Source organism: Notechis scutatus, chromosome 4 (assembly GCF_049901735.1).
Source record: "Notechis scutatus isolate UNSWTSFEM ecotype Mainland chromosome 4, rNotScu1.2, whole genome shotgun sequence".
Taxonomy (NCBI): domain Eukaryota; kingdom Metazoa; phylum Chordata; class Lepidosauria; order Squamata; family Elapidae; genus Notechis; species Notechis scutatus.
In genome coordinates, this window is record NC_142012.1 from 49,125,554 (window position 1) to 49,150,775 (window position 25,222).

General features: G+C 40.4%; 1 protein-coding gene across 2 annotated transcripts in view; it reads right to left on the reverse strand.

Moving 5' to 3' along the window:
* NCAPG (non-SMC condensin I complex subunit G) overlaps positions 1-21,423 on the reverse strand; it is a 33,992-nt gene extending 12,569 nt beyond the window's left edge. For both annotated transcript variants that reach the window (XM_087963359.1, XM_087963358.1), the window contains exons 1-11: positions 21,316-21,423; positions 20,328-20,534; positions 19,500-19,728; positions 18,585-18,730; positions 14,708-14,792; positions 11,369-11,561; positions 10,205-10,345; positions 9,610-9,750; positions 8,718-8,841; positions 6,689-6,778; positions 649-828 (exon numbers count right to left, since the gene is read on the reverse strand). In XM_087963359.1, the coding sequence (XP_087819485.1) occupies positions 649-828; positions 6,689-6,778; positions 8,718-8,841; positions 9,610-9,750; positions 10,205-10,345; positions 11,369-11,561; positions 14,708-14,792; positions 18,585-18,730; positions 19,500-19,728; positions 20,328-20,534; positions 21,316-21,423 (1,644 nt within the window). The remainder of the gene's footprint in view (positions 1-648; positions 829-6,688; positions 6,779-8,717; positions 8,842-9,609; positions 9,751-10,204; positions 10,346-11,368; positions 11,562-14,707; positions 14,793-18,584; positions 18,731-19,499; positions 19,729-20,327; positions 20,535-21,315) is intronic.
* Positions 21,424-25,222: the final 3,799 nt, after the last annotated feature.

Genomic DNA, 25,222 nt, shown 5'->3' on the forward strand with positions numbered 1-25,222 from the left:
GGTCCGTTCAATCAATGGGCCATCTTAAGATCCTTTCTAATTGCAGATTTTTCCAAAGCCTCTCCTTCCAGCAACACTCTAATTCAGTGGTCGCCATTTTGGTGGGCCGCAGAAGAAATGGCCCCCAAAAGCACTTAATCTGGGCCATGCAGTTCTCACGCCTCCTGGCTCTTCGAGGGACCCCGGAGTCAGGTCCCTGAGATGCATGCACCAACCAGCTCCCACACATGGCGGTGGTGGCAACAACAGTCCTCCTTTTTCTAGCCCTTGGACATTATGTAAAAAACTAGATATTGCACATAGGTAGATACAGAAATATTCTGGGTATATTTCTTTTTTAATAGGGGGCACTAGCAGGATTGTCAGGTTTCTCTTCCTTTGCAGTCCTTGCTATTTTCTGGGCTTGATTGTTTTCTTGAAGACATTTCATTACCCAACTAAGTAATAGCTTCAGTGCTGGACTGAAGGACTCCACATCAAGGATTTCACAGTTAAAGTCTGAACTACAAATATTATCTTCTATTCTCTTCCTCTTCTAAAAAGGAGTTTCAAACACATTTTGAAGAGAGCCATTTCATCACATACACAATTCTTTACATGTAAATGTGAAAGCACTGAAAAGACTAGAGCAAGTGTAAAATACAGAACCTTTTCCACGCTTATCTCTTTAGTTTCGGATTCTTCCGCCTCTTTCAACAAGCCACTCTTTATACCTTCCAGCTCTATAATCGTCTCCTTTAACACAGAAGCATGACTGAAGTCTTGCATGGCTACGCACTTCTCTAAAGCATCCTTTGCTTCTATGAGTTTCACTTTGATTTCTGCCAGCTGGAAAGAAAACAGAAATTATGGCCTGGAGATACTGGATATTATATTACGTCTTCTACTACCGTGTTTCTCCAACAATACGGCCTCCACCAATAGGAAGGCCCAGCATGTTTTTTGGGCATAAAATCAAATTAAGCCCCTCCCCACAAATTTAGGCCTATTTTAAAATATGCAAAATAAGGGGAAGGGCGGGGAGACTTGCCGTTAGGAGCGCCGTTAGGAGCGCCGAATTCCTCCACCAGCCGCTCCTAACGGGCGGTCATGGCCAAGCACAGAGAGCTCCCTACTCCCACCTTTGCTGCAGACACCTTTGGCACCTGCCGCTGTTGCTTTCCCTTCTGCCCATTACGCCGCCACGTTTGGAGCTGCCGCTTCCGTGTTTGGAGTGCCGTCGCCATTTGGAGCTCCAAACGTGGAAGTGGCAGCTCCAACATGACGATGGGCGATCTTTTATTTTGGTCCGCGAAGTTCAAAGCGAGCAAGAGAGAGACTGCGATGCCTCCATCCGAGATGGCAACCTCACTAGTGGATCACAACGTGGCTGGAAGCCCGAATCGGCGGGATACGATGGCGATATTTTTGGAGCGAGAGGAAAGGGAGAGAAGAGTTGCAGGCGTAATTTGCAGGAGGAAGTGGGTGTACCCACAGCAGGCAGCCCAAGAAAGAAGGGCCGGTAGGCAACGGAGAGTGTCCTGTAGCTCCGGAAGCAGCTTAGAGACGCACCGGGAAGAGGCGCAGATGCTGCCTTGTAGTCCCCAAGCCAACTGCGTGCGCCGCCTTTAGTTATGTGTGCTCCTCACTTTGGGCATCTCCGTGTGATCGCGACCCTGTCCTTTCCACCTGGCGCCCTTGCTGCTTTCTGGCTCTTTAGCAACCGGCTTCGTGTTTGGAGCACTGCCGCTGTTTGGAGCTCCAACGGCGGGTGGAAGCTCCAAATATGACGGTGGGCGATCTTTTTTTTTGGTCCGCGCGAAGTTTAGAGCGAGCATGAGAGGGAGACCGCGATGCCTTGCTAAAGAGCCAGAAAGCAGCAAGGGCGCCAGGTGGAAAGGACAGAGTCGCGATCACACGGAGATGCCCAAAGCGCGGAGCGCACATAACTAAAGGCGGCGCACGCAGTTGGCTTGGGGACTACAAGGCAGCATCTGCGCTCTTCCCGGGCGCGTCTCTAGGCTGCTTCGGAGCTACGGACGCTCTCCGTTGCCTACCAGCCCTTCTTCCTTGGGCTCCCTGCCGTGGGGTACACCCACTTTCTCCTGCAAATTACGCCGCAACTCTTCTCTCCCTTTCCTCTCGCTCCAAAAAGATCGCCATCGTATCCCGCCGATTCGGGCTTCCAGCCACGTTGTGATCCACTAGTGAGGTTGCCATCTCGGATGGAGGCATCGCAGTCTCCTCTCTTGTTCGCTCTGAACTTGCGCGGACCAAAATAAAGATCGCTCGCCGTCATGTTTGGAGCTGCCACTTCCGCGCTTGGAGCTCCAAATGGCGGCGGCACTCCAAACACGGAAGCGGCAGCTCCAAACGTGGCAGCGGAATGGGCAGACAGGAAAGCAACAGCAGCGGGTGCCAAAGGTGTCTGCAGCAAAGGTGGGAGTAGGGAGCTCTCTGTGGTTGGCCATGATCGTCCGTTAGGAGTGGCTGTTGGCGAGGATGCAAGGGGGGGAATTAAGTCACCCCCCGAAAAGACGGCCTAGCCGTTTTTTCGGGGCTCAAAAAAAAATAAGGCCCGGCCTTATTATGTGAGAAACACGGTAAAAGTAGATATCTCAATCTCCCTGACTGCTGATTCTTGCATGCACCCAATTTTCTTGACAGTGGCAATGAATTCTATCATTGCCTACTTGCAAAAAGTATTTGTTGTCTTTCCAATCTAGTCCATAAACTTGGAATTTTCTGGTCTCCCATCCCCATATCAAAAGAGCTAGATGCTTCTCAGTTCCTGAATCAACTAAAGTTGGATAAATCCTGCCACCTCATCAAAATCTGGAATAAGCAACCTCGACCGGTATGAAATCTATGCAACATGAATATTAAAAATAACATCATTTCATGTTTTTGTGCTTCCCTCAATGAAAATAGTCTTTTATGAGAACTTCCAGGATGACATCATGATGGCTCGGACATAGGAACAGCGGCTCAGCTCTGAATGTCTGATTTTTTCACGTCTGAATGCCCGACGAAGCAACGGAGGACCCTGGAGAGATCTGCGATAGAGAGGGGAAGCTTTGAGGGTAGTGGGTGGAGGCGCGACCCCCCGCTCCTGTAAGAGAAACCCCTTGAAAACGGTGTGGAAGAGACTGGCCCTGGGGACGGATCCAGAGGCATGACAGCCCAAGAAATGGTGACGGAAGCAAAGAGTGAGACAACAGAGGTAAACAGTGAGAATTGATGGAGAGAGGAACCTAATCCTCAGAGATCTGGAGAGAGTGACTGACAAGTGAGTCTCCGGTGAGGGGAATTTGGCGATCTAGTGGTGGGAGTGGAAGATTAACAATTGATCACAACGATTGTCTGTCAGCGTAGGAGAAGTGACTAGAGACTAAGTTTTGAGCCTGGAATCAGCTTAAAACTACCCAAGATAGACAATTTGATTATTTGACTGATTATTTCGAGGGGACTGGCAAGGATTGTTCAAACAGATCGGAAGGAGATTTATAAAGAAAACGGATGAGAAGTGCTGAAGGAAAGTTAAAGAACTTCAGCTGGGGGGACAGTGATTGTGCAGTGACTGTGCATATTAGAAGGAAGAGGACATTTTGTAACAAGGAGAGCTGATGGTGGAAGTATAAAGAACATTAAGTACTTTAAATTTTTCTAATGACATTTGGACTTCTCAAATAAAAAGAATAAATAGAAAAACTTTGAAAAGAAAGAATAATTGTGCAAGATCTGACTTTATTTATTATTTATTTTTATACCACAGACTAATATAACAAGAGTGTAAAAAAGGATAAGAGGTATATGTGATTGATAGACTATAAATTGATACTTATAATTTATGATATATATTGATATATATTTTTTACTTTATCCTTTTTCTATATGAACTTATAGCCTTATATAATTGAATTAATTAGATTAATTATAACAAGATTGTGAACAAGATCATTACTTATTATTGGAAATTGTGCTGATATCAAAATATTATTATAACTCCACAAATTTTATAAAATATATATTATATTTATTTATAAACATTAATTACTAATTAACCTATACCTATTAATTAATTATACCTATTAATTACAAACTACAAATAATATCTATACATAGATTATTGACTTATTGATTTTCTGTATCAATTGTATTTTACTATATTGGCTATTGTAGATAATTAGAATATTGACTATATTATTGGGATAAAGTAGTTAGTATAAATCAATTTCTGATATATAATTACTTAGAGTTAAGTAAAATATACACTGCTCAAAAAAATAAAGGGAACACTTAAACAACACAATGTAACTCCAAGTCAATCACACTTCTGTGAAATCAAACTGTCCACCTAGGTAGCAACACTGATTGACAATCAATTTCACATGCTGTTGTGCAAATGGAATAGACAACCGGTGGAAAGCATAGGCAGTTAGCAAGACATCCCCAATAAAGGAGTGGTTCTGCAGGTGGTGACCACAGACCACTTCTCAGTTCCTATGCTTTCTGGCTGATGGTTTGGTCACTTTTGAATGCTGGCGGTGCTTTCACTCTAGTGGTAGCATGAGATGGAGTCTACAACCCACACAACACAAGTGGCTCAGGTAGTGCAGCTCATCCAGGATGGCACATCAATGCGAGCTGTGGCAAGAAGGTTTGCTGTGTCTGTCAGCGTAGTGTCCAGAGCATGGAGGCGCTACCAGGAGACAGGCCAGTACATAAGGAGACGTGGAGGAGGCTGTAGGAGGGCAACAACCCAGCATCAGGACCGTTATCTCCGCCTTTGAAGGACAGGAGCAGCACTGCCAGAGCCCTGCAAAAGGACCTCCAGCGGGCCACAAATGTGCATGTGGCTGCTCAAACGGTCAGAAACAGACTCCATGAGGGTGGTATGAGGGCCCAATGTCCACAGGTGTGGGTTGTGCTTACAGCCCAACACTGTGCAGGACGTTTGGCATTTGCCAGAGAACACCAAGATTGGCAAATTCGCCACTGGCGCCCTGTGCTCTTCACAGATGAAAGCAGGTTCACACTGAGCAAGTGACAGACGTGACAGGGTCTGGAGATGCCGTGGAGAACATTCTGCTGCCTGCAACATCCTCCAGAATGACCGGTTTGGCAGTGGGTCAGTAATGGTGTGGGGTGGCATTTCTTTAGGGGGCCACACAGCCCTCCATGTGCTCACCAGAGGTAGCCTGACTGCCATTAGGTACCGAGATAAGATCCTCAGACCCCTTGTGAGACCATATGCACCAGCATATGGTGCGGTTGGATCCTCGCCTTGGCAGTCAGTACCTCTGGTGGCCCTGTTCCTCCTAATTCAAGACAATGCTAGACCTCATGTGGCTGGAGTGTGTCAGTAGTTCCTGCAAGACGAAGGCATTGATGCTATGGACTGGCCCGCCCGTTCTCCAGACCTGAATCCAATTGAGCACATCTGGGACATAATGTCTCGCTCCATCCACCAATGCCACGTTGCACCACACTGTCCAGGAGTTGGGGGATGCTTTAGTGCAGGTGTGGGAGGAGATCCCTCAGGAGACCATCCACCACCTCATCAGGAGCATGCCCAGGCGTTGTAGGGAGGTCATACAGGCACTTGGAGGCCACACACACTACTGAGCCTCATTCTGAATTGTTTTAAGGACATTACAGCAAAGTTGGATCAGCCTGTAGTGATTTTTCCATTTTAATTTTGAGTGTAACTCCAAATCCAGACCTCCATGGGTTGCTAAATTTGATTTCCATTGATAATTTTTGTGTGATTTTGTTGTCAGCACATTCAACTGTGTAATGAACAAAGTATTTAATGAGAATATTTCATTCATTCAGATCTAGGATGTCTTATTTTTGTGTCCCCTTTATTTTTTTGAGCAGTGTATATAGTTGTTAAGATTAATCAATACAATATAGAAGATATAATAATATAGATTCTGGGATTTTAAAGTAAAGGAGGCTTACAGATAGCACAGTATTTACTCTACTATAGACAACAACAAATATAAGAATAGTGCCCAGTTGGGTTGGGAATTTATGGTATTCTGGACACAGTTGTATACAATTTTGAGAATGGCAACTACCACTACTACTTCAACAACGAAGACAGGGAAAAACCCAAAGTCAATGATGCCTTCTCCATCAGGCCAAAGGTTGATAGAAAGTATGCTGGGAAGCGAAAAGTCAGGTTCAACATTAAGCCTACAGAATCTACAAGCAACTCTAAACATGATGCAGGAGATGATGATGAAAACTCTGGAATCCATAACAAGTAACATGAAGAAATGAAAGGTGGCATGGAAGAAATGAGGGGAGATATCTGCAAACTAGACAACAGGATGGGATCAATACAAGAAGCAATAATGAAGAATGAACAAAAAAATTAAAAGGGTGGAAGTTAGAACAGACCAACTGGAAAAGAAAATAGAGGTCTCCTAAACATCCTGTCCATCCTTCTACTTTATTTTCTTCTATTCCAACTTGTACTTACATAGACTAAAGAAAATCAAAACAACTGCCATCTTTTTCAAGATTTATAAAAAAGAATTTGAAAATTTGCCTTCTTTATTCCTATTAATTTAATTCTCTCCATTTCTGGGAAATAGCATTCAGATTTTTCAGAAGCTGCAGAAAAAATGCAATAATTCAGTTGTAAGTTATTTCATTAAAAATAAATTACTAAAGAAGTGGCACAATGTCTCCATACCTTAAGCTCTTGTTTTCTTATCTCACTTGCGTCTTGCTGCTTGTCTACTGTCACAATGGTTTCCCGCACCTCTGAAATTATTTCAGCAACCTGAAAATGTAAATAAGCACCAACCTGAAATTGAAACAAGTCTGACTTATTTTATTCCTGTCATAAAGCTAAAAAAACAATACTCATTTCTGGAGGTCCTTTGGGAGAAACTCACATCATAAAAAAAAAAAAAATCTCCCCTAATCTTTACACAGCCACAAAACTTCATGTGAAGCCTTCTCTCATTGCTGGTGGTTTTGAGGAAAACAGCATTCCTTGATCCTTGGAAAGAATCTGCTTTAGTAAAAGTTATCTTGAGCATCCTAAGATCATGTTGGACCTCTGTGCCCCAAATTCTCTCCCATTCTGACTTTTCAATGAGGAAGAACAAGCATGATGCTCTTGAGACTATCTAGCTTGATTTCCAAATCAGGAATATAAACCTTTAGAATTGGGAGGAAAATTGCCGTGTTTCCCCGAAAATATGACCCAACCAGAAAAGAAGGCCCCTTTTTGAACACATCTGCTAAAATTAAGCCCTATCCCTAATTAAGACCCCACTCACCCTGGGGGGTGGGGGGGTGGGGCAAGGCGCACAGGTAAAAATGAAGTTAGGAGGGGTGGTGCTGCCCTACTTACCAGGCTTTGCACACCCCAACACCTGCCTTGACTTGCAGGCCCACTTCTGCGGCTGCTTGCCCCCACTCGCATGCATCACACCCGGCCTCCATTTCGCCTTCCAGAAAGCCGTCTGCAGACAAGAAACAAGGTCCGGATTGACACACGCATTGCCCCCAACCTCCGTTTTGCCGTCAGGGCCTTCCGTAAAGCACTCTGCAGACAAGAAACGAGGTCCAGACTGACACGTGCATCGCCTCTCCGGCCTCTGTTTTGCCATCAGAGCCTTCCTGGAAAGCTCCTTGCAGCTGAGAAACAGGCTCCGGATTGATGCGTGCAGCACTCCTGGCTTCCATTTCGCCTTCAGATGCCTTCCAGAAGTCATCTGTAGCTGATAAAAGAGCTCCGGATCAGGAAAGTCAATAATTAGACCCCCGAAAAGAAGCCCTAGCTATTGGGGGGGCAGTTTAAAAGAAAATAAGGCTGGGTCATATTTTTGAGGAAACATGGTAGCTGTGTCTCTCATCTGTTGAGGTGACAAGCAAATATGATATGGTGAATATATTAGTAGAAAAATCTAGTTGATCACTCAGTTGCAAACTACCCAAGCTCTTCAAAAGTGCTTTATTAAATATAAATGAATGAATCATTTGGAGGTGACATGATAGCAATCTTCCAATATCTGAGGGGTTATCATAGGAAAAAAAATTCTATTCTCCAAAGCACCTAAAGGCAGAAAAAGAAGCAATGGATGGAAACTAATCAGAGAGAACCAACTTAGAAATAAAGATAAATTTCTGACAGTGAGAACAATAAATCAGTGGAACAGCTTGTCTCCAGAAATCATGGGTGCTCCGTTGCTGGAGGTTTTCAAAAAATTACACAATCACTTGTCCGGAATGCTATATGGCAATGGCTCCGAACCTTTTGGGTGCTAGGGTCCAGTTCTGTGGAGGAGTTTTTCTGTGGACCAGGGTGGAGGTGGAGGTTTCACATGCTGTCTAGGTCCCATGTATGCACAGATGGGGTTTTGCTTGCTTGCACAGCCCAATTCCTGGCGAGCCGTGGACAAGTGCCAATCCATGGCCCGGGGGTTCAGGCCCCTGGTATAGGGTCACCTGCTTGAACAAGGGGTTGAACTCGAAGACATCCAAGGTCCCTTCCAACTGTTTTTCTGTATTCTGTCATTTTTCTAAATATATGAATATTTACACTCAAAACTATCAGGGACAATTCAACTGATATTTTTTTTAGCATCCCCAAAAAAGCGAACTGTGTACAAAGGAGAAATGGATTCAAAACAGGTACTTTGGTTAACGTAAATGCTCTGAAGATTTCCCTAAAGGATTAAAGTTGCAAAGTTGCAACTGAAAGAACTTACCATCTGGATCCTTTGGTCATCATCCCTCAAAAGGCAGAGCAACTTTTCCATAAGATGGGATACAAGGGATGCTGACGTGGTTGGAATCATAAGAATTTTTTGTAGGACACCCAGCATTCTCTTCCTTTAAAAAAAAATACACATACATACACACACACACACACATACATATACATATATATTAGTTTAAAATACAAGGAATCATTATTTGGGGGTGGGTTGGTGCCTATATTTCTAATATATGGACATCACTATTTCCTGCCAATGAACAAACTTTCAAATCCAAATGTTAAAACTGTGGTTTCTCCTCTGCTTAGGAATATTGTAAAACATGGGAAAACTTCCCCTGTAAGATACAAGAGATAAGCTCAGATTGAAACAGAGAAAAAAGCTTATTTGGCTACAGCGCTATCTGCTTCCACTACACACTCCAACTCTCACTCCCTGAAATTCTGAGAAAAGGGAAACATTTTAGAGTGAAAATATTCTGCAGCTGGACTACAAATGCCCAGATTAGATGGTCAACTGGATATTCTTAAATCTCAACTATTTCTCTTGATATTCTCCTACTCCTGCTGTCTCCCAGATTCTCCCCAATTTTTGAAATCAATGCAACCATTACTTTATTTTCTACTATAAAACATTTATATCACATGACTGTAAGAAATACTATACCCTTTTGTCTCAAAACAACTATGAGCGGAAAATTTACAAACCACTTGAATTGATGTCAATATGTTAACTTGGTTTGCTCAAAAGGATATCATCAGATCATATCCGTCCAAGTCAACCTGTTCCTTTCTATACACATTTTAAAATATATCTTGTAAAAAATTATCTTTCACAATTGCATAAAACAATTGCATGGTTTTGGGTTTTTTTAGAATCTTACCTGCCTCCTTCTTCGGTGATATCCATGCAACCGATCATTAGAATTAACTGCTGACCTATACATTCCTTGGTCATCAATTGCTCAATGCAGGTCAGATCTTCCTTTTCTTCCTGACTGAGTACTGGAATGCTTTGAAAGTAGCTTAAAGATAAGAAAATGAATATTCCGTCAAAAGTTCCTTGTCAACCCCAGGCTGTTGTATTAATTCACAGCCCTTTCAAATTACACTTCAACACACTTCCCAGAGACAGCAACGTGTTGGGTTTTCTCCTGATCTTTGTCAATGACTGAATATTTAAAAAATTTAGATGGACAATGCAAAATGATAAGACATCTGAAAGAATTTCTCCTTTACACAGCATGGTGCTGTAAATCTGACTACACAACTCAGCCAATCTGCTTTAATCCCCTTGTTATTTCTGTAGCATCCCATGTCCATCAGATATCTTCATTATTAACTATCTTCTAAAAACCAGTTATTCCAAAATGGCACCAGAGAACTTAACACCAATACTTAAGAACGATAACTGTAAGATTAAAGCAGAAGGTACACTGAACTGACATTGCAATTTTTGAATTAATTGTGTTAATTTACCTCAACAGATAATCTGCATAGACAGCAGGCTCTGGCAACACTTCTTCTAAGAATTCTTCTCCTTTGGCTTTCAAGTGCTCACAAAGAGCTTTCCAATATAAGGCACTTTCTACAGTCAGTTTTTCTATTGGAATGGTTTTCCTTCAAAGGAAGTACATGGAGCACTATCAAGTTTCCATTTAAAAAAACCCAATTCTTTTCTTGTGTTAGTTATATAAATCTAATATTCCTATGAAAATCAAACACCTACATTAAAATGTTTCTGAAACATACTACTGTATGTTTTAATATTTATATTTAAGAAATAATGTCATGTGAGTATACTGTTGATGAAAAGTTAAAGAAAAAAGGTTTTGTTCTCTAACATTTGCCTGTTTATTTTTTATTTATTTATTTAATTTATTTATTTTTTATTTATTTTTGTGTTTCTTTTATATCCATCATAATCTACCAAGCTTTGGTGGTTTATATAAGCTATAATATAGCAAAATTAAAACATCAGCCAAATGAGTCTATAAGCCTTTTGATTTCTATATAAATAAACTCAGTCCCATTACAAGAGCTGTATTAAGAACTAACAAAAATATAAACAAGAGTAAAATACGACAATGTGTATAGATTTAGAAACATATTTTCCAATTATATCTCATTTCCTAATCCATTTCCTTTACACATGTTTCAAAAAAATAAACATACCACATGCGTTCAGTAGCAGGCTTCCCCTCATCCTTTCCCCCTGCAAGCTAAACATGTTTAAACCTGAAGTTATGTTTGACTATTAGAGTGCTGTCTGAACCTACCACTACAAGATGCCCTTATAGTATTTTGGGAACATGCTGGGAGAATTAATTTTGTATACAATTTTAAAAGACAAGTATCAGGATTGCTGGTGGGAATTCTGTGAGTTGAAGTCTACACATAGTACAATTGCTAAGGCTCAGAAACATTGGCATAGGAAGGCTCAAAACACATGGTTGCACAAGTTTCACGAAGAATATGGATGCAGGAAATTATGCATGCATTGAAAACAAAGAGCTAATAAATCCAACTGAAGCATTATGGGATATAATTTTAGAGGCAGAAGACTCTACCTTATGTTCCTGCTAGACAGTATACATTACTCTGACCCAGGTAAAAAGACAGCCACAGCTGTATTACGCCTACCTGTCATCAAATTCTGAAATTTGTTTAATCAGATCCTGGCAGGGAGACAGCAGGAATATAGCATTAAGGGCTAGAACACCCACTTCGGGGCAACTCTCCACATCCAGATGATGGAGCAATTCTAAGACATTTCCTCCAGCTAGATTTAACCAAGCTTGGAGAAGCTGTTTCTGTACCACTTCTTTCACGCTTTCTATTAGAGACAGAAATGAATTCCACATCAGTTGCACATACATACACACACGCCACATACAGTATATATGTATATCTGAATAATCTCCCTCCCTCCCTCCCTAAAACATATAAAGCAGGACTCAGAATCTTGATTCTTGACTTAAAACTATTGGCTTTACAATAGTTTAGAGTTCTTGATTTACAATTATTTGTTTAACGACAGTCTAGAGTTATGATGCTGAAAAAAGTGACTTATAGACCATCATGGAGGTTACAACTGTCACACCACTCCCACATGATTGCAATTTGGGTGTATGGCAACTGGCTCGAATTTATAGCAATTACAGTGTCCTGTAGTCACACAATTGAGATTTGCAGCTTTCCCAGGCAGCTTCCAACAAAATTACTGGGGAGGGAGCCAGAGGTGAGATGCTACCGGCATAACAACTGGTTCGGTGATCATGCGGCACGCACACACACGTGTCCTAAGTCTAAAGTAAACCCCCTGTGCCTCTCAGCTGATTAGCAGAGCAATCCACTTTGCTGCGCTGAACAGCTGAGAGGATAAAAAGGACCGAGTAGCCCGGGCAGATACGAGGCCCCAACTGAAGATCCTTGGATCAAGTCAGACCAAACTGGTTCTATGACAGCTGCTCTTCGGATCTACCGGTTCGCCCGAACCAGTCCGAACCAGTAGCATCCCACCCCTGGAAGGAGCCCAGATAAACCATTTGATTCACTTAATGACCATGGTGATTCATTTGATGATGTGAATGAACCTTTAAAGCCTGAGTATGTTTCTTTGTCCCCTTTTATACCCAACAGAACCAAGGTGGCGTCCTTTTGAGTCTTATGTCTTTTTCTTTTCCAGGGCTAAATTCATGTTTCTCCTGCCTTAAAGGCTCCTACGTTCATCTATACCAGAAATGGGTATTAACAGCCACAGTCCTATGATTCAGTCTCCACAACAGTCTGTTTCCCATGTGGCCCCTTGGGAAAATTAACTGTCTCCCACCCCCCACCCACCCCAAATTTACACTGTATTTCTTCACCTTCTCAGATCAGAAGAGTAAAATTGAGTTTAAGGGAGAGTGAAGATTCTCACAGAAGAAATGTTGACTATATATAATTTATTATGATGTACCTTCTATTATGACTCTGTTTCTGGCCTTATGACTATAATATCATGTTTCTCTGAAAACAAGCCCTGGTCTTATTGGGGGAACATTCCAAACTAAGCACTAGAACTTTTTTTTAACATACAGGGCGCGGTGAGCGCGGAGACCGTCAGGAGTGGGATGCTGGAACCACCGGTCGGCCCTCTCCGTCTCACCACCTGTGTGCCCGCAGTTGCAATGGCCAAGTCTCCGCATGCCCTGCCTGCTGGCCCTGCTGCTGCTGGGACCCTGGAGTTCAGGTTTTGCTCAGACTGCTGCTATAAGGCAGAAGGCAGTATGGCGCATCAGGACCGCATGCCCCCCGTGTGCCTCTGCCTACTGCCTGTGCCACCGCGCATCAGAATTGCCTGGCTCCATTAATTCGGGTGTCAATCTGTCCCACCATTTCTTGGCTTGCCCAGGGCTGCGATGGGGGAAAGCCACACGGCGCATCGGGATTGCCTCTCCCACCATGCATCTGCTGCTCTTGGCTGCCCCTGCTAGGTTGCTCTTGCCTGGCGCGAGGTGAGTTGGCTCAGGTCTACGAACTCCCCCTGCTGCCAGCGCCCCTGCACTGCAGGGCATTGCAGCTTTTGTGCTGGCTGTGCGAGGTGGACGTAGGGCTGCCCATGGCTCCCTTTGGCCTCTACCTCACCTGTGGCTGCTTGGCTGCTTCTGACTCGCCTTCTGACTGGCCCAGCTCAGCCCACTGGGCAGTGCTGCCATGAGATGAGGCGAGGGTGGCGGCCGGGGAGATGTGTGTGTGGAGCTGATTCCTTCTGCCTGCCAGACATCTGCCGAAGCCATGTAGGACAGGAGATGGGTGCAGCCTACAGGTGACAGTGGGCAAAGCAGGACGGGCAGCATGGCTCCACTGGCGAAGGAAGGCCAGCAGTGGGGGGAGGCACTCCGGAGGCTGTAGATCTGTAGACTCACCCTGCACCAGGCAAGAGCAGCCCAGCAGGGCAGTCGAGAGCAGGAGCAAACCACTGGGTAGCCTAGGAGGGGCCTCAGAGAGATGCCTCGTTGGCGAGGTTGCCAGGCGCCACAGGAGGGCTGGGGCTGGCAAGAGTGCACCAGAAACACCCCCAAGAACCCAGAGAGTTGGAACGAGGGGCAGGTCCCAGCCCTCACTGGCTCAGCCGATCTGCGGGGCTGCAATTAAGGGGCTGAGTTCAGTCCAGGCTGAATTCGGGGTGGTACTTTACCACATTGCCGATCCCACCACTATACCGAGTCACACCATGTGCCCCCTCCACACACAGGTGCTAAGACCTGGCTGCTGGAGTCATGCTGGTAGGGAGGGAAGGGGCCGAGCTTCCATAAGGTGACTGAGGAAGGGAAGGAGCCGCCATTCTAAGCACTACCTCATGGATTGGTGCCCATGTTTGTGAGGGGACACGTGGTTGGGTGGATGGTCGTTGGCTGTTCCCAGAACTTAGGATGGGGAGAAGGATAAGTTTTCTCTTCTAGGTTCATTGCCCCTCCTTGGCCGGTGCGGGGTTTACAGCTTCAACTCAGGCCTTCAATTTATGTGGGCTTCTGAATTGGTATACCCAGAAGCAAGTTAGAAGACCTTCCCTTTAGTTACTTTTCCCCCCACTGTTTTATTTTCTGCCCTTAGGTCAAACTGTGTTTACACATCTCTCAAGCCCGCCCACACCCTCACATCGTCTCTCTACTTGCCCATCACTACTGCCAGATGTCGGTCCCCGTGCTCTCACCACCTCCTGCGCCCAAACACACACACCCCTGCTGATGATCTTCACTGGAGCTTATTTTTGAGATAAGGCTTATATTAGGCGCACGCTTAAAAATCAGACTGCAGCTTATTTTCTGGATGGGTCTTATTTTCAGGGAAACCTGATTTGACAATTAATCCTAAGAACATCCAGAGTTACTTTAAATTAGATATCCTATCTCCCATTACTAGCTAGAAACATATCAAACTTGTATTAGAAAAAATAAAATGTTTTAAAACATTTAAATTAAAATGAAAATATATTACCTGATCTATCATTAAGTCCTTGCTGCAAAAGTTTTACTCTCTGGGCTATTGTCAAAGCTTTGACATGAACTTTTTCTGCCAGCACCTTTAAAAAAATATTTTCACATAATTTTTCTTTGACTAATATGGATTAAAGAAAATACACTTAGCATATAAAGAAAATACACTTTGCAAACACAATTTGCAATATGTCTCCTAAACTGTAAACAGACAAGTCACAAAGCTAACACAACTGCAGAATAAGACATTCTGGAAAACTACCTTTTTCTTTCAAAAAAAGCAACTGACATCCCAATACACTGACTAAAATGCAACTTTAGGTCCATGTACGGTTTGCAAGAAAAACAACGAGGGATCTATTATACGGGAAAACTAGAGATGAGCCATTAATTTATAAAGGAAGAGAGGTGATGACTCTGAAACAAATACCCAGGAGGGGTAGAGAGCAGAGGAGGAACTACCAGTTTCTATCATCCCAACTGATTAAAAATAGGATTGCATTTAGGACCACGGAGGGACTTTTAATATCTTGGCAGGAAAACTTTAAAATTGATGTTGGACAAGGCACATGAGTTTCAGAGCGCTATTTGGGACCCAAAGAAAAACAAGAAAGTAGGGAAGAGATGGAGAGTAAGAGCAAACGTCAGAGAAAAAAGAGACAGAACGGGAAGAGAACAGAAGAATCGAGAGGAAGAAGAAAACAACAGAAGAGAACTTAGAGCAAGAAAAGAAACAAGAGTTACTCTATATAAACAGTAAAGTGGACACAGAAATTACCCTATTATCAATTAATATAAATGATTTAAACTCATTAATAAAAAGGAAACAGATATTTATAAAACTCCAGAATCAAAATGCAGATGTCATATGTATGCAAGAAGTCCATATCTCAAACAACAAGCAGATCTTGTAGAATTCCCCAAATTAGGTAAACTATATCTGGCCCTGACAAACCAAAAAAAAGAGGTATTGCGGTTTATATAAAAGATTGGCTAAACCCAAGGCAAATTAATAATGAGGAGGATAGAAGGATGTTATTTATAGAAATTACTTTAGAACAAAAGAAGATACTGTTGGTAACAATATATGCTCCAAATGCAAAACAGAAAGAATTTTATGGTAAACTTCATCGGAAGATAATAGAAACAGAACAGGCGAATGTATGTATTGTAGGAGACTACAGTGCAGTCCTTGACATAGAAAAAGATTGCAAAAGTAGCAAGAAGAATAAAAAAAGAGAACACTTCCAACTGTATTCGACAGAATGGTATCAGAATTGAATTTGAAAGATGTTTGGAGGGAATTAAATCCTCTCGAAAGACAATTCACATTTTTTTCCAATCCCTACAAATCATGGTCATGATATGGATGGACTCGGGATTAATGGAAAATATAGAGGAAAGTGAGATTTTGCCGAATACCTGGGCCGATCACAATCCAATCAAAATCAAATGGAGAGGAAAGAGGATTGGAAGGTGGACTTTTAATAAAAATTTAAGAGATAAAGAACATATCCGAATGATAGAAAAAGAATTAAAAGTATTCCTTGAAAGAAAGAGCAGACAACAGTGCAAAAAGATACAACAAAGGCTATAAGGAAGAAAGAAGGAAGGAAGGAAGGAAGGAAGGAAAGAAGGAAGAAAGAAAGAAAGAAAGAAAGAAAGAAAGAAAAGAAAAAGAAAAGAAAGAAAGAAAGAAAGAAAAGAAAAAAGAAAAGAAGAAAGCAGGAGAAATTGAAAAACTTGGAAGCTGACATACAGAAAGACCCTCGTAATGAGGAACTCAAAAGAGCAATGGACCCGGTGAAACATGAAATAAACTTAAATCTACAGGAAAAAATGGCCAGAAAACTTAAATTAGTGAAGCAAAACTAATTTTGAGAATGCAAATAAACCAGGGAGATGGCAGTCACACAAGTTAAAGAAGGAACAGGAAAAAAGAACAATAGCAGCGTTAAGAGATGAAAATGGGAGCTTATGCTCCCAGATAGATCAAAAGAAACTCATCACCCAAAAGTTTTTTACCAATCTGTATACCCAGGAAGAAATCTCGGAGGAGGACATCATCCAAAACCTCAAAGAAAAAAACCTTACCTATAATATCCGATGTTGCAAAAGCTTCGTTAAACAATAAAATAACTATAAAAGAAATTAAAGATGCAATTGGGAAACAAAAAACGAATAAAACCCCAGGACCAGACGGAATACCATCAGAGTTCTATAAAGAATTTCAGGAGTCATTGGAGGAATTAATGCTGGATCGTATAATGAGGCTCTAGAACCAGACGAAATACTGAAGACATGGACAGAGGCATACATAACACTCATACACAAGGAACAGATGGATCTCCAGCAAATAAACTATAGACCAATCTCGCTCCTAAACGTGGATTATAAGATTCTAGCCAGAATAATGTCGGAAAGACTGAAAAAGATATTAAGTGAAATTATTCATTCTGACCAGAATGGCTTTCTCCCAAATAATCCTAGAATATTTGGTGAGGTTGGGTTGGGAAAAACAAGTACCATACTTATTTCCAAAGGCACCGGGTGAGAGACACAGTATTATCGGTTTGGGAGAAATTAAAAAAGAACCACTATGTGAAAATATACCGCTATGGCTATCGACAATGGAAGCGCTAATATACCCCAACGCTTTAGACCGAAACAAAATGATAAAAGATAAAGTTCTTCTAAATGAAAATGGGGAATTAAAAACGCAAAACCAATTAAAACTACAGGGAATTGAAACAGGATGGTGGCTTTACTTTCAGGTCCAAACACATTATAAAAAGACAAGGATCAATTAGGTTTCTGTATAACACAGCAAGAATTAGATAAAATATTGCAAGGGGTTAAAAAAATGATTAATAAAATATATAATTACCTATTGGATTACAAAATGGAAGATGAAATTGTTAAAGAAAATATGATAACTTGGGCCACAGCATTGATTTGGAACAGTAGGAATGTATTTGGCAGGTAAATTGTAAGTTAACATTGTCGGTCTCCTACAAAGAGAACTTATATAAAACGTTTTACTGTTGGCACCTCCCTGCAGCAAGAATAGCTAAAATGTTCCCAAATATGATAGCCAAATGCTGGAGATATAATCATGGTCATGGAATGTATTTTCACATGTGGTGGACGTGTCCTCAAGCATGGAGATACTGGCTTAAAATTAAATCCTGGTTAGAGGAGTTAATGGAATAGAGAATCAAACTTAAACCAGAAATCTTCCTGTTAGGCACGTTAGAGCCTAATCTGAATAAAAAACACCAATATTTAATGCTCCATATTATAACTGCTGCTAGAATTTCCTTTGCCCAAAATTGGAAATGTTACGACCCCCCCTTCCAGAAACTGCAATAATTAATAAGATATATGAATGCGCTGAGATGGACAGATTGACGAAGATATTGAAAAATAAGGAAGGAGAATACTATAAGATATGGGATATTTGGTACAAATGGCTAAGTTAAAAGATGCAGTCATCAAATAAAAATGTACGAGAAATCATAAAGTAATAAGGCTCATGTGTAAATAAATGTATATATGTATAAATGTATGTATGTTTAAAATGCTTAGAATGATGAATGAAGATTTAAATATAGAGATGGATAACACAGTAATAGAGGATATTCACAAATGTAAACACTATTACAATAATGTTGCAAAATGTGGAAATTTGTTTTTAATTGTTGAAATGTTGAATAAACAAATTTATTAAAAAAAAAGAAAAGAAAATTTAAAGTGTTTTTCTTACAGAGTGTAATCAATACACGAAGACATGTTCTTCTACCAACTAAATTCTCCAGTAGTTTGTATAATTTTAACAGAGAATAAATAGCAAATGACATTACCAGATATTTATTTACCTGATATGCTAATTTCCTGACTATCTCCTTTACATCCATGGTACGACCAATAATTTTGGGCAGAGTTTTAACTGATGGACCAATGCAGGATAACACAGCACGCCTTACTTCAGAGTTGGAATCAGTCTCAATTAAACTATTGTAAACTGAGAAGAAAAAAGTATTATGACAGGTTTGTTACTGATAGGAATAGCAACATAAATAAAACAGAATGCAGAGAAGCTGAAATGCAGAAATTCTCCAAAACACTCAGGCTTAGAAGTTTAGAGACCCAGTTAGCTAAAGCTCAGCAGGAGCTATCTAAGCAACTCAGGACCACAGTCTTGTGCTCCACACTTCATAGAATTGTTATTAATAAACTCTTCGCAGCCAAAAGCTCCTGATAGTTGTGTCAAGCTGGATGATTCCCACAGAAAATGCTCACTACCAACCAGTGTTGGAGCCCAATTTGCTACCAGTTAAGCTCCTTTACAAACAAAAGTCCTTTTTCTGGGAAAACTAATTACAAAAAATAAGAAGCTTAACACACATTTTACTGCCGTTTTTAAAAAAACCTTTTAAACTTATTCACAACATTCATAGGATTTTTTGGGACAATTTTGTTCTACGAGGCATCTCTTTCAACGTGAAGAGAACAAAACAAAACTTAAGGAAACCATTATAACACTTAATTCATATAGACTATAGATAAGATGGGCAGCACGCAAATCTAACAATAAATTCACATTGCCGCTCCATGAAGCCTCCTCCCGAGTTAACTATGATTAATAATTTCAAAATAAAATGGTAATAAAAATAAAAACAATCTGAGTTTGATGAGTTTCTGCCATATTAAATAAAATTAAAATATTGCAGCTTAAAAAAAGAACAGCAGAAATAAGTTTAATAAACCACATGAATTGGCAAGAAATGTACCATTAACAACTGGACACTGGTCATCCTTGGGATCCTGAAGCCTAGACAAAGCCAACACGGCTTGGATTCTCACATTCGGTACTTTGTCTCTTGTTCTGAGCTGCATAGCAGTATTAATCTGATCAAACAGTTCATCATCGATCTGGGCGTTCTCTGGCAGACTTCCCAAAATTTTATTAATAAGTTGGCACACACGAAATCTAACTGCATTGCTATTAGCGGGATGGGACTTAAAGACAAAGATTTTCATTGTTATTGTGGTTATACACAATTATAGATTTTAAAATTTGTGCTTCAGCTTTTATATAGCTCTGGCTGAACAATAGTAGCTGAGGTACAAATTGTACTGTTTTGTTTTCAGTGACAAAAAATCCAACACTTATACTCAGATTCTTATCTATATTATTTCCCCTTTCTGAAGCATGGAAAATCTGCCCCAGCCCAGAAATGCTCTGCACAATAACCTTTGGTTAAAGACATCAATTTTACCAAAGGTTATTGTGCAAAGACAGCAATTTCATTTGTGGAATGAATCTGTGGAAGCCACAAATTTAAGCGTAACACGGAGACATTGAATACAAATGACTCTCCTGTACAAATGGATTTCAGAAACTCTAGCTTAAGAAAAGCTAATCAACTGCTTTCCTTAACAAGGGTAGAAAAAGATAAAACTCCCCCCTCCACCCCAATGTGATATTTATACACAGAGATGACTTGGACCATTAATAGCTTATTTTCAAAGTTTCAGATGGTGTTGGATACACATTTTAATGAAAGTTTTTATCTATGTAGTACGAATTATTTCTCATTACTTTACAGATATAGTACCTGAAGGAGAAAAGTCAACAGGTAATTTAGAAAGGGATTTTCCACTTCTTCCTCTTCAGCATCCTCTTTCTCAGAAATATACAATGAAGCCAGAAACTTGGCCACAAAATTTATCACTTGTTCCACAGCAGGTTCTCTTTTGTAGATTACCATGACATACTTCAGATAATGAACAAACTGTTCATGAAAACAGTCCTTATCTTGTAACTAGGAGCAAGAATTAACCTATAAGTTATTGGAGAAAAGGCTAGATACATCAAACAAAAGATCAAACTCCAAAGAATTCAGTCAAGACATTTGCAGACCTTCTTGTTAATACATTCCATTCAAAATATTCTTCTCACAAGTATTTCTCATTAAACTGGCTTTTAAACAGACATTTCTACATGTGAACATAACTCTGCTAATCCCAGGAAGCATAGATCAGCATGAGGAATGCTGGGAAGTTACTTCCACAATTACTGGAAGAAAACAAAATGCCCCTACAATTTTAGGAGACCTTCCAGCATTTTGTTTTTCCACATTTGTTTTCAATCTTAATTGCAGATGAGATGGTTAGTGTCATCAATGCAGTGAACACGAATTTGAGCAAACACTGGGAGAGATTGGAGGGCAGTGGGGTCTGGTGTACTATGATCCATGGAATCACAAAGAGTTGTACACAATTTCATGATTGAGCAACAATTATTTTCTCGTTCTTTCTCACTCTCTCTAGCTACTGCAATGTCAAATATCCATATTGTTTCTTTGGAACTGCAAATATGTCTAACTTATTATGAGCTAAATGGAAATCCCATAGGATCTTAAACCCTCTTGTTCTCAGCTACTATCATTCTCTTGTAATTTTTTTCCCCATTTTTGTTTTTCCATGCTTTCTTAAAGGCTTCATGTTTTTCACATCTGAAGTCTTATAAGTAAAATGACTGTATAGTGACTTTTGAAGCCAATGTGGGAACTCCCATAAGAAGGAATGATAAACAATACTTACCTCATTATAGGTATGCTTTAAAGATGCCACTAATTTGGCCTGATTTTGGTGAGGTTTTTGAGCTTCCTCAAAGGCCTTTCTAATATCAAACAACTGTTCCCCTTCCATAGCTGTAATGAGAAAGAAAAATATGGAAAACAAAGAACACTTGTCATATCAATTCCATCAACTAGTTCCTTGCTTCTGCAGTGCCCAGTTGTGGTGGTGGTTTCATCTTTTGCAACTTTTCTTTGTTCAGTGCATTCCTTGATGTGATGGAAGACACAATGACCCAAGGTGACACAAATATGGAAGACATTACTTCCAATTCTTTCCTCCCTGAAGACAGCTCAGCCCATTATGGCTGATTTATCTAATAAACAATGGTTAGCTGTAGCAAAATTAATCCATAACAGAGACTACAGTCTTCAGAAAACTATTGCAGATGGTCCACATTTAATCTTATCAAACTCATTAAAATTAAAACAAAGGCCATCTGTGGTCTTCCCAAGCAGAAAAATACCTTCAATAAGGATTTAATTCTGTTAGAGCAGGGGTGTCCAACCTTGGCAACTTTAAGACTTGTGGACTTCAACTCCCAGAATTCCTCAGCCAGCTTTGCTGGCTGAGGAATTCTGGGAGTTGAAGTCCACAAGTCTTAAAGTTGCCAAGGTTGACACCCCTGTGTTAGAGGCTATAAACTACTTTAAATTTAATTCCAAGGTAGTGTTTTAGAGGGCAAGGTGGTTCTCCTAAAGCCGCAGAACTGCTTTCCAGAACATATGATTCCCAGGAACAGTTGCAGCTGCTTTAAAGGACCTTCATGAAACCAAACCCAAAGCAGTAATTTGGGTCTAAAAATGGTCCAGATCCGACAGCGGAGAAGCATTTCTTCAACATCCTAATGGAAGGGGCATCGAAATGTAGCCACTGTCTTTCCTTTGCTCAGCCCAAGCAGCAGCCCTGAGAGACCCCGAATGAACAGCCCGGGGGGGGGGGGGGCGGAGGGAGCTGCTGAGACGCTGCTGGCATCTTTCTAAAACCCCGCGGGCCCACGGATACCCACACCCTCCGGACCCTGCTGCGCTCCCACGCACAGCTGGAGAGGATGCCCTGCTGTCCGCAGGCCCAGAGGGCGCCGCGCCGCGAAGCTACCCGTCTTACTTGCCCTAACGGATCTCTTGTTTCTGCCCCCCGCGGCAACTACGTCTCCACCTCGCGCCCTCGGGCTGTCTTCAAATTTTGCGCGCTTCCGAGCGGAGTCTCCGAGAAAATCTCGCGAGAGGTTGGAGATTCCGGACGTTAATAGCTGCCTCCGACTCTATCTTGAAAAGTGCGCACGCGTGCTCGGACGCCCGCGGTTGGCGGAAGGTTGACTGCGTGGTTGAAAATATGTTATTATTTCTGCGTTCTTAAAATCATTCTTCCTCTACTATTATGGCAAAGGCCCTCGGCGGGAATCTGTTGGCCGGGCTGTGAACTGCACCATTGTGATTCCAATTAAAATGTTCTAATTCGTTCAGGATAAGTTTGTAAAGCTTCGTTAAGGAAGGCTTCGGCGGCGATTATGCATTATTTTATGGCAGAAAATGCCTAAAGGCAGATAATTTCTCTTCCCCAAACCCCAAAAACTTTAACCTTAGACTGTCTACTATTGACCTCACCCCTTTCCTAAGAGGTCTGTAGGGGGCGTGCATAAGCGCACCAACGTGCCTACCGTCCCTGTCCTATTGTTTCTCTTATTCTTTTATTTTTCTTATATGTACCCATTTCATATATTCACAACTATGTATACACTTGTACTTATTATCTTGTAAACAATTGACAAATCAAATAAATAAATAAATAAATAAAATAAATAAATTTCAGCATTGCCGGATGGATTGAATTGATTCACTTCAAATTTGAAAAAGTACGAGACAATCTATGTCCAGCTGCTTTGTTATCGAGGATGTTGCAAATAAATAAATACTTAATGAACACCATTAACAAAACAAAAGATGTTTTTGTCATCATGTCCTGCTAAACTAATAAAGTAAAAAGTAACTTTTACACACATCACTTCTGCAACATTTCCAACATACTGTATAACGAAATTGTTCCCATAACAGCTTGGTTCTTATGCATCTCTCAATTGCTGTATTTCTGAAATTTCTGGATTAATACTATAGTTTACTTCACTTCAAAACAGATTTTTCTCAATTCTCATCTTTCAAGCAAATATTTCAATTTGTATGCAAACATGCTACAGCCATACCATTATTCTCTAGTGAAATAATTAGGAATGAAAGCAAGGCACATTTAAAAGATGGGATTTTTTAAATTTTAATTTTTTTTTTCTTTACAATTTTTTAAATTTAATTTTAAATTCAAAATTTTTAACTTTTCTTTTTTAAAAAACATACATTTTTTAATTTTTAGGAAAAAAAATCCACTGAAAAAGAGACTGATGTGACTTGCAAAATATGTTTTAGCTTATGCCCATAGCAGACCCTGATTACTTAAGTACCAAATGTAAATTAAATTTACATTTAAATTTAGAACAAAAAGTACAGGTAATCCCCAGGGTATGAGTGTTCCCTTAGTGAATGTTCAAAGTTATGCAATAGGCACTAACAAATAAGTCCCGAAATTACGAATCTTGCTGCACCACAGCAGTTGTTCGCCGTACAACTGCAGAGGCTCTGCAACATTTGTCTTGCATTTTGCTGGCCAAAATGGTGGGGCAGCATCTGCCCCTCCATCATTCCATTCATCTTTGACTAGAACCATTCTCTCCACTGCACTATGTGCCTATGTTTTAGACCAAAGTTAAGAGCTCATCTGTGACTGATAATAAAAGCATTCCACTTCTAGATGCAATATGCATTTTCTAAAGTATACATTATAGCAAACTACAAAGCAAATTAACTATTTTTGAGTTGTCAGTCTTATTTACTAATAACTGGGAAAAGTAGCCAATTAACTTTAAATACAGTGTATATGCTGCTATTAGTATTTCAAAGTGCCAAATAGTTTAAGACTGGAAAATATTTAAGCACAACCTCCTCATGTCTATTTGTCTGGCTTAATTTTTCTATTTTGTTGGTTTTTTATAAAGTAAGTTGCCCAGAATCAGTATTTCTTACATATATGTAAATTAATAAAATATGTTTACTTGTGTAGTGACATCTTCCTTGAAGATTTTACTTGTATCAGATTACATATAATGGGGCCTTTACACTGATGAATTCCTAGCTCTGAAAAATTCTAAAGTTACTAATTGAAGTGATGTATTTTTAGTACTTATATTTATGTTTCCTAGACCATTAAAATAGTTTTGTTCTTCATAAGTATCTTTGTAAGTTGCAGGCTTAAATACACAAGTCTTGATGTTGTTACTGATATAGTGTTAAATGATTAAGTACAGTAAGATATTTGTACTAAGAATCCCAAAGGTGCTTTTTCAAGAGGCAACTGGACTTACTGGTTTTTCTTTGAAGATGTTTTGCTTCTCATCCAAGAAGCTTCTTCAGCCCTGACTGGATGTACTTCTTGCAGATAGCTGGTCATTTGCATTCTTTTAGAGAGCTGTTGAGGTTTATGTGTTTTGTCAGGGTCACCTGAGTGGTGCATGTGGAGCCTTCTTGGAACAATAAAATAAATTGTGGCACTTAAACAAAAACAATTAAGTGCCAACTATTAGAGTATTAAAGTACTTTTAAGAGGAAGAAAACTAAGAACAATTTTTTAAAATGCCAACTCTTATTATCACTATGCAATATGTAAATAACTTGTTAGGGAAACAAAATTCTCATAAGTGGTCTGTAAAAAAGTAACAACTGTATTTGTATATATAAAGTTAATTTATCACACAAAAATAAAAACTACTTTCACCAGATATTCATTTGTAACTTCATTAAAATAAAGCTAAACATTAATTTGTCCG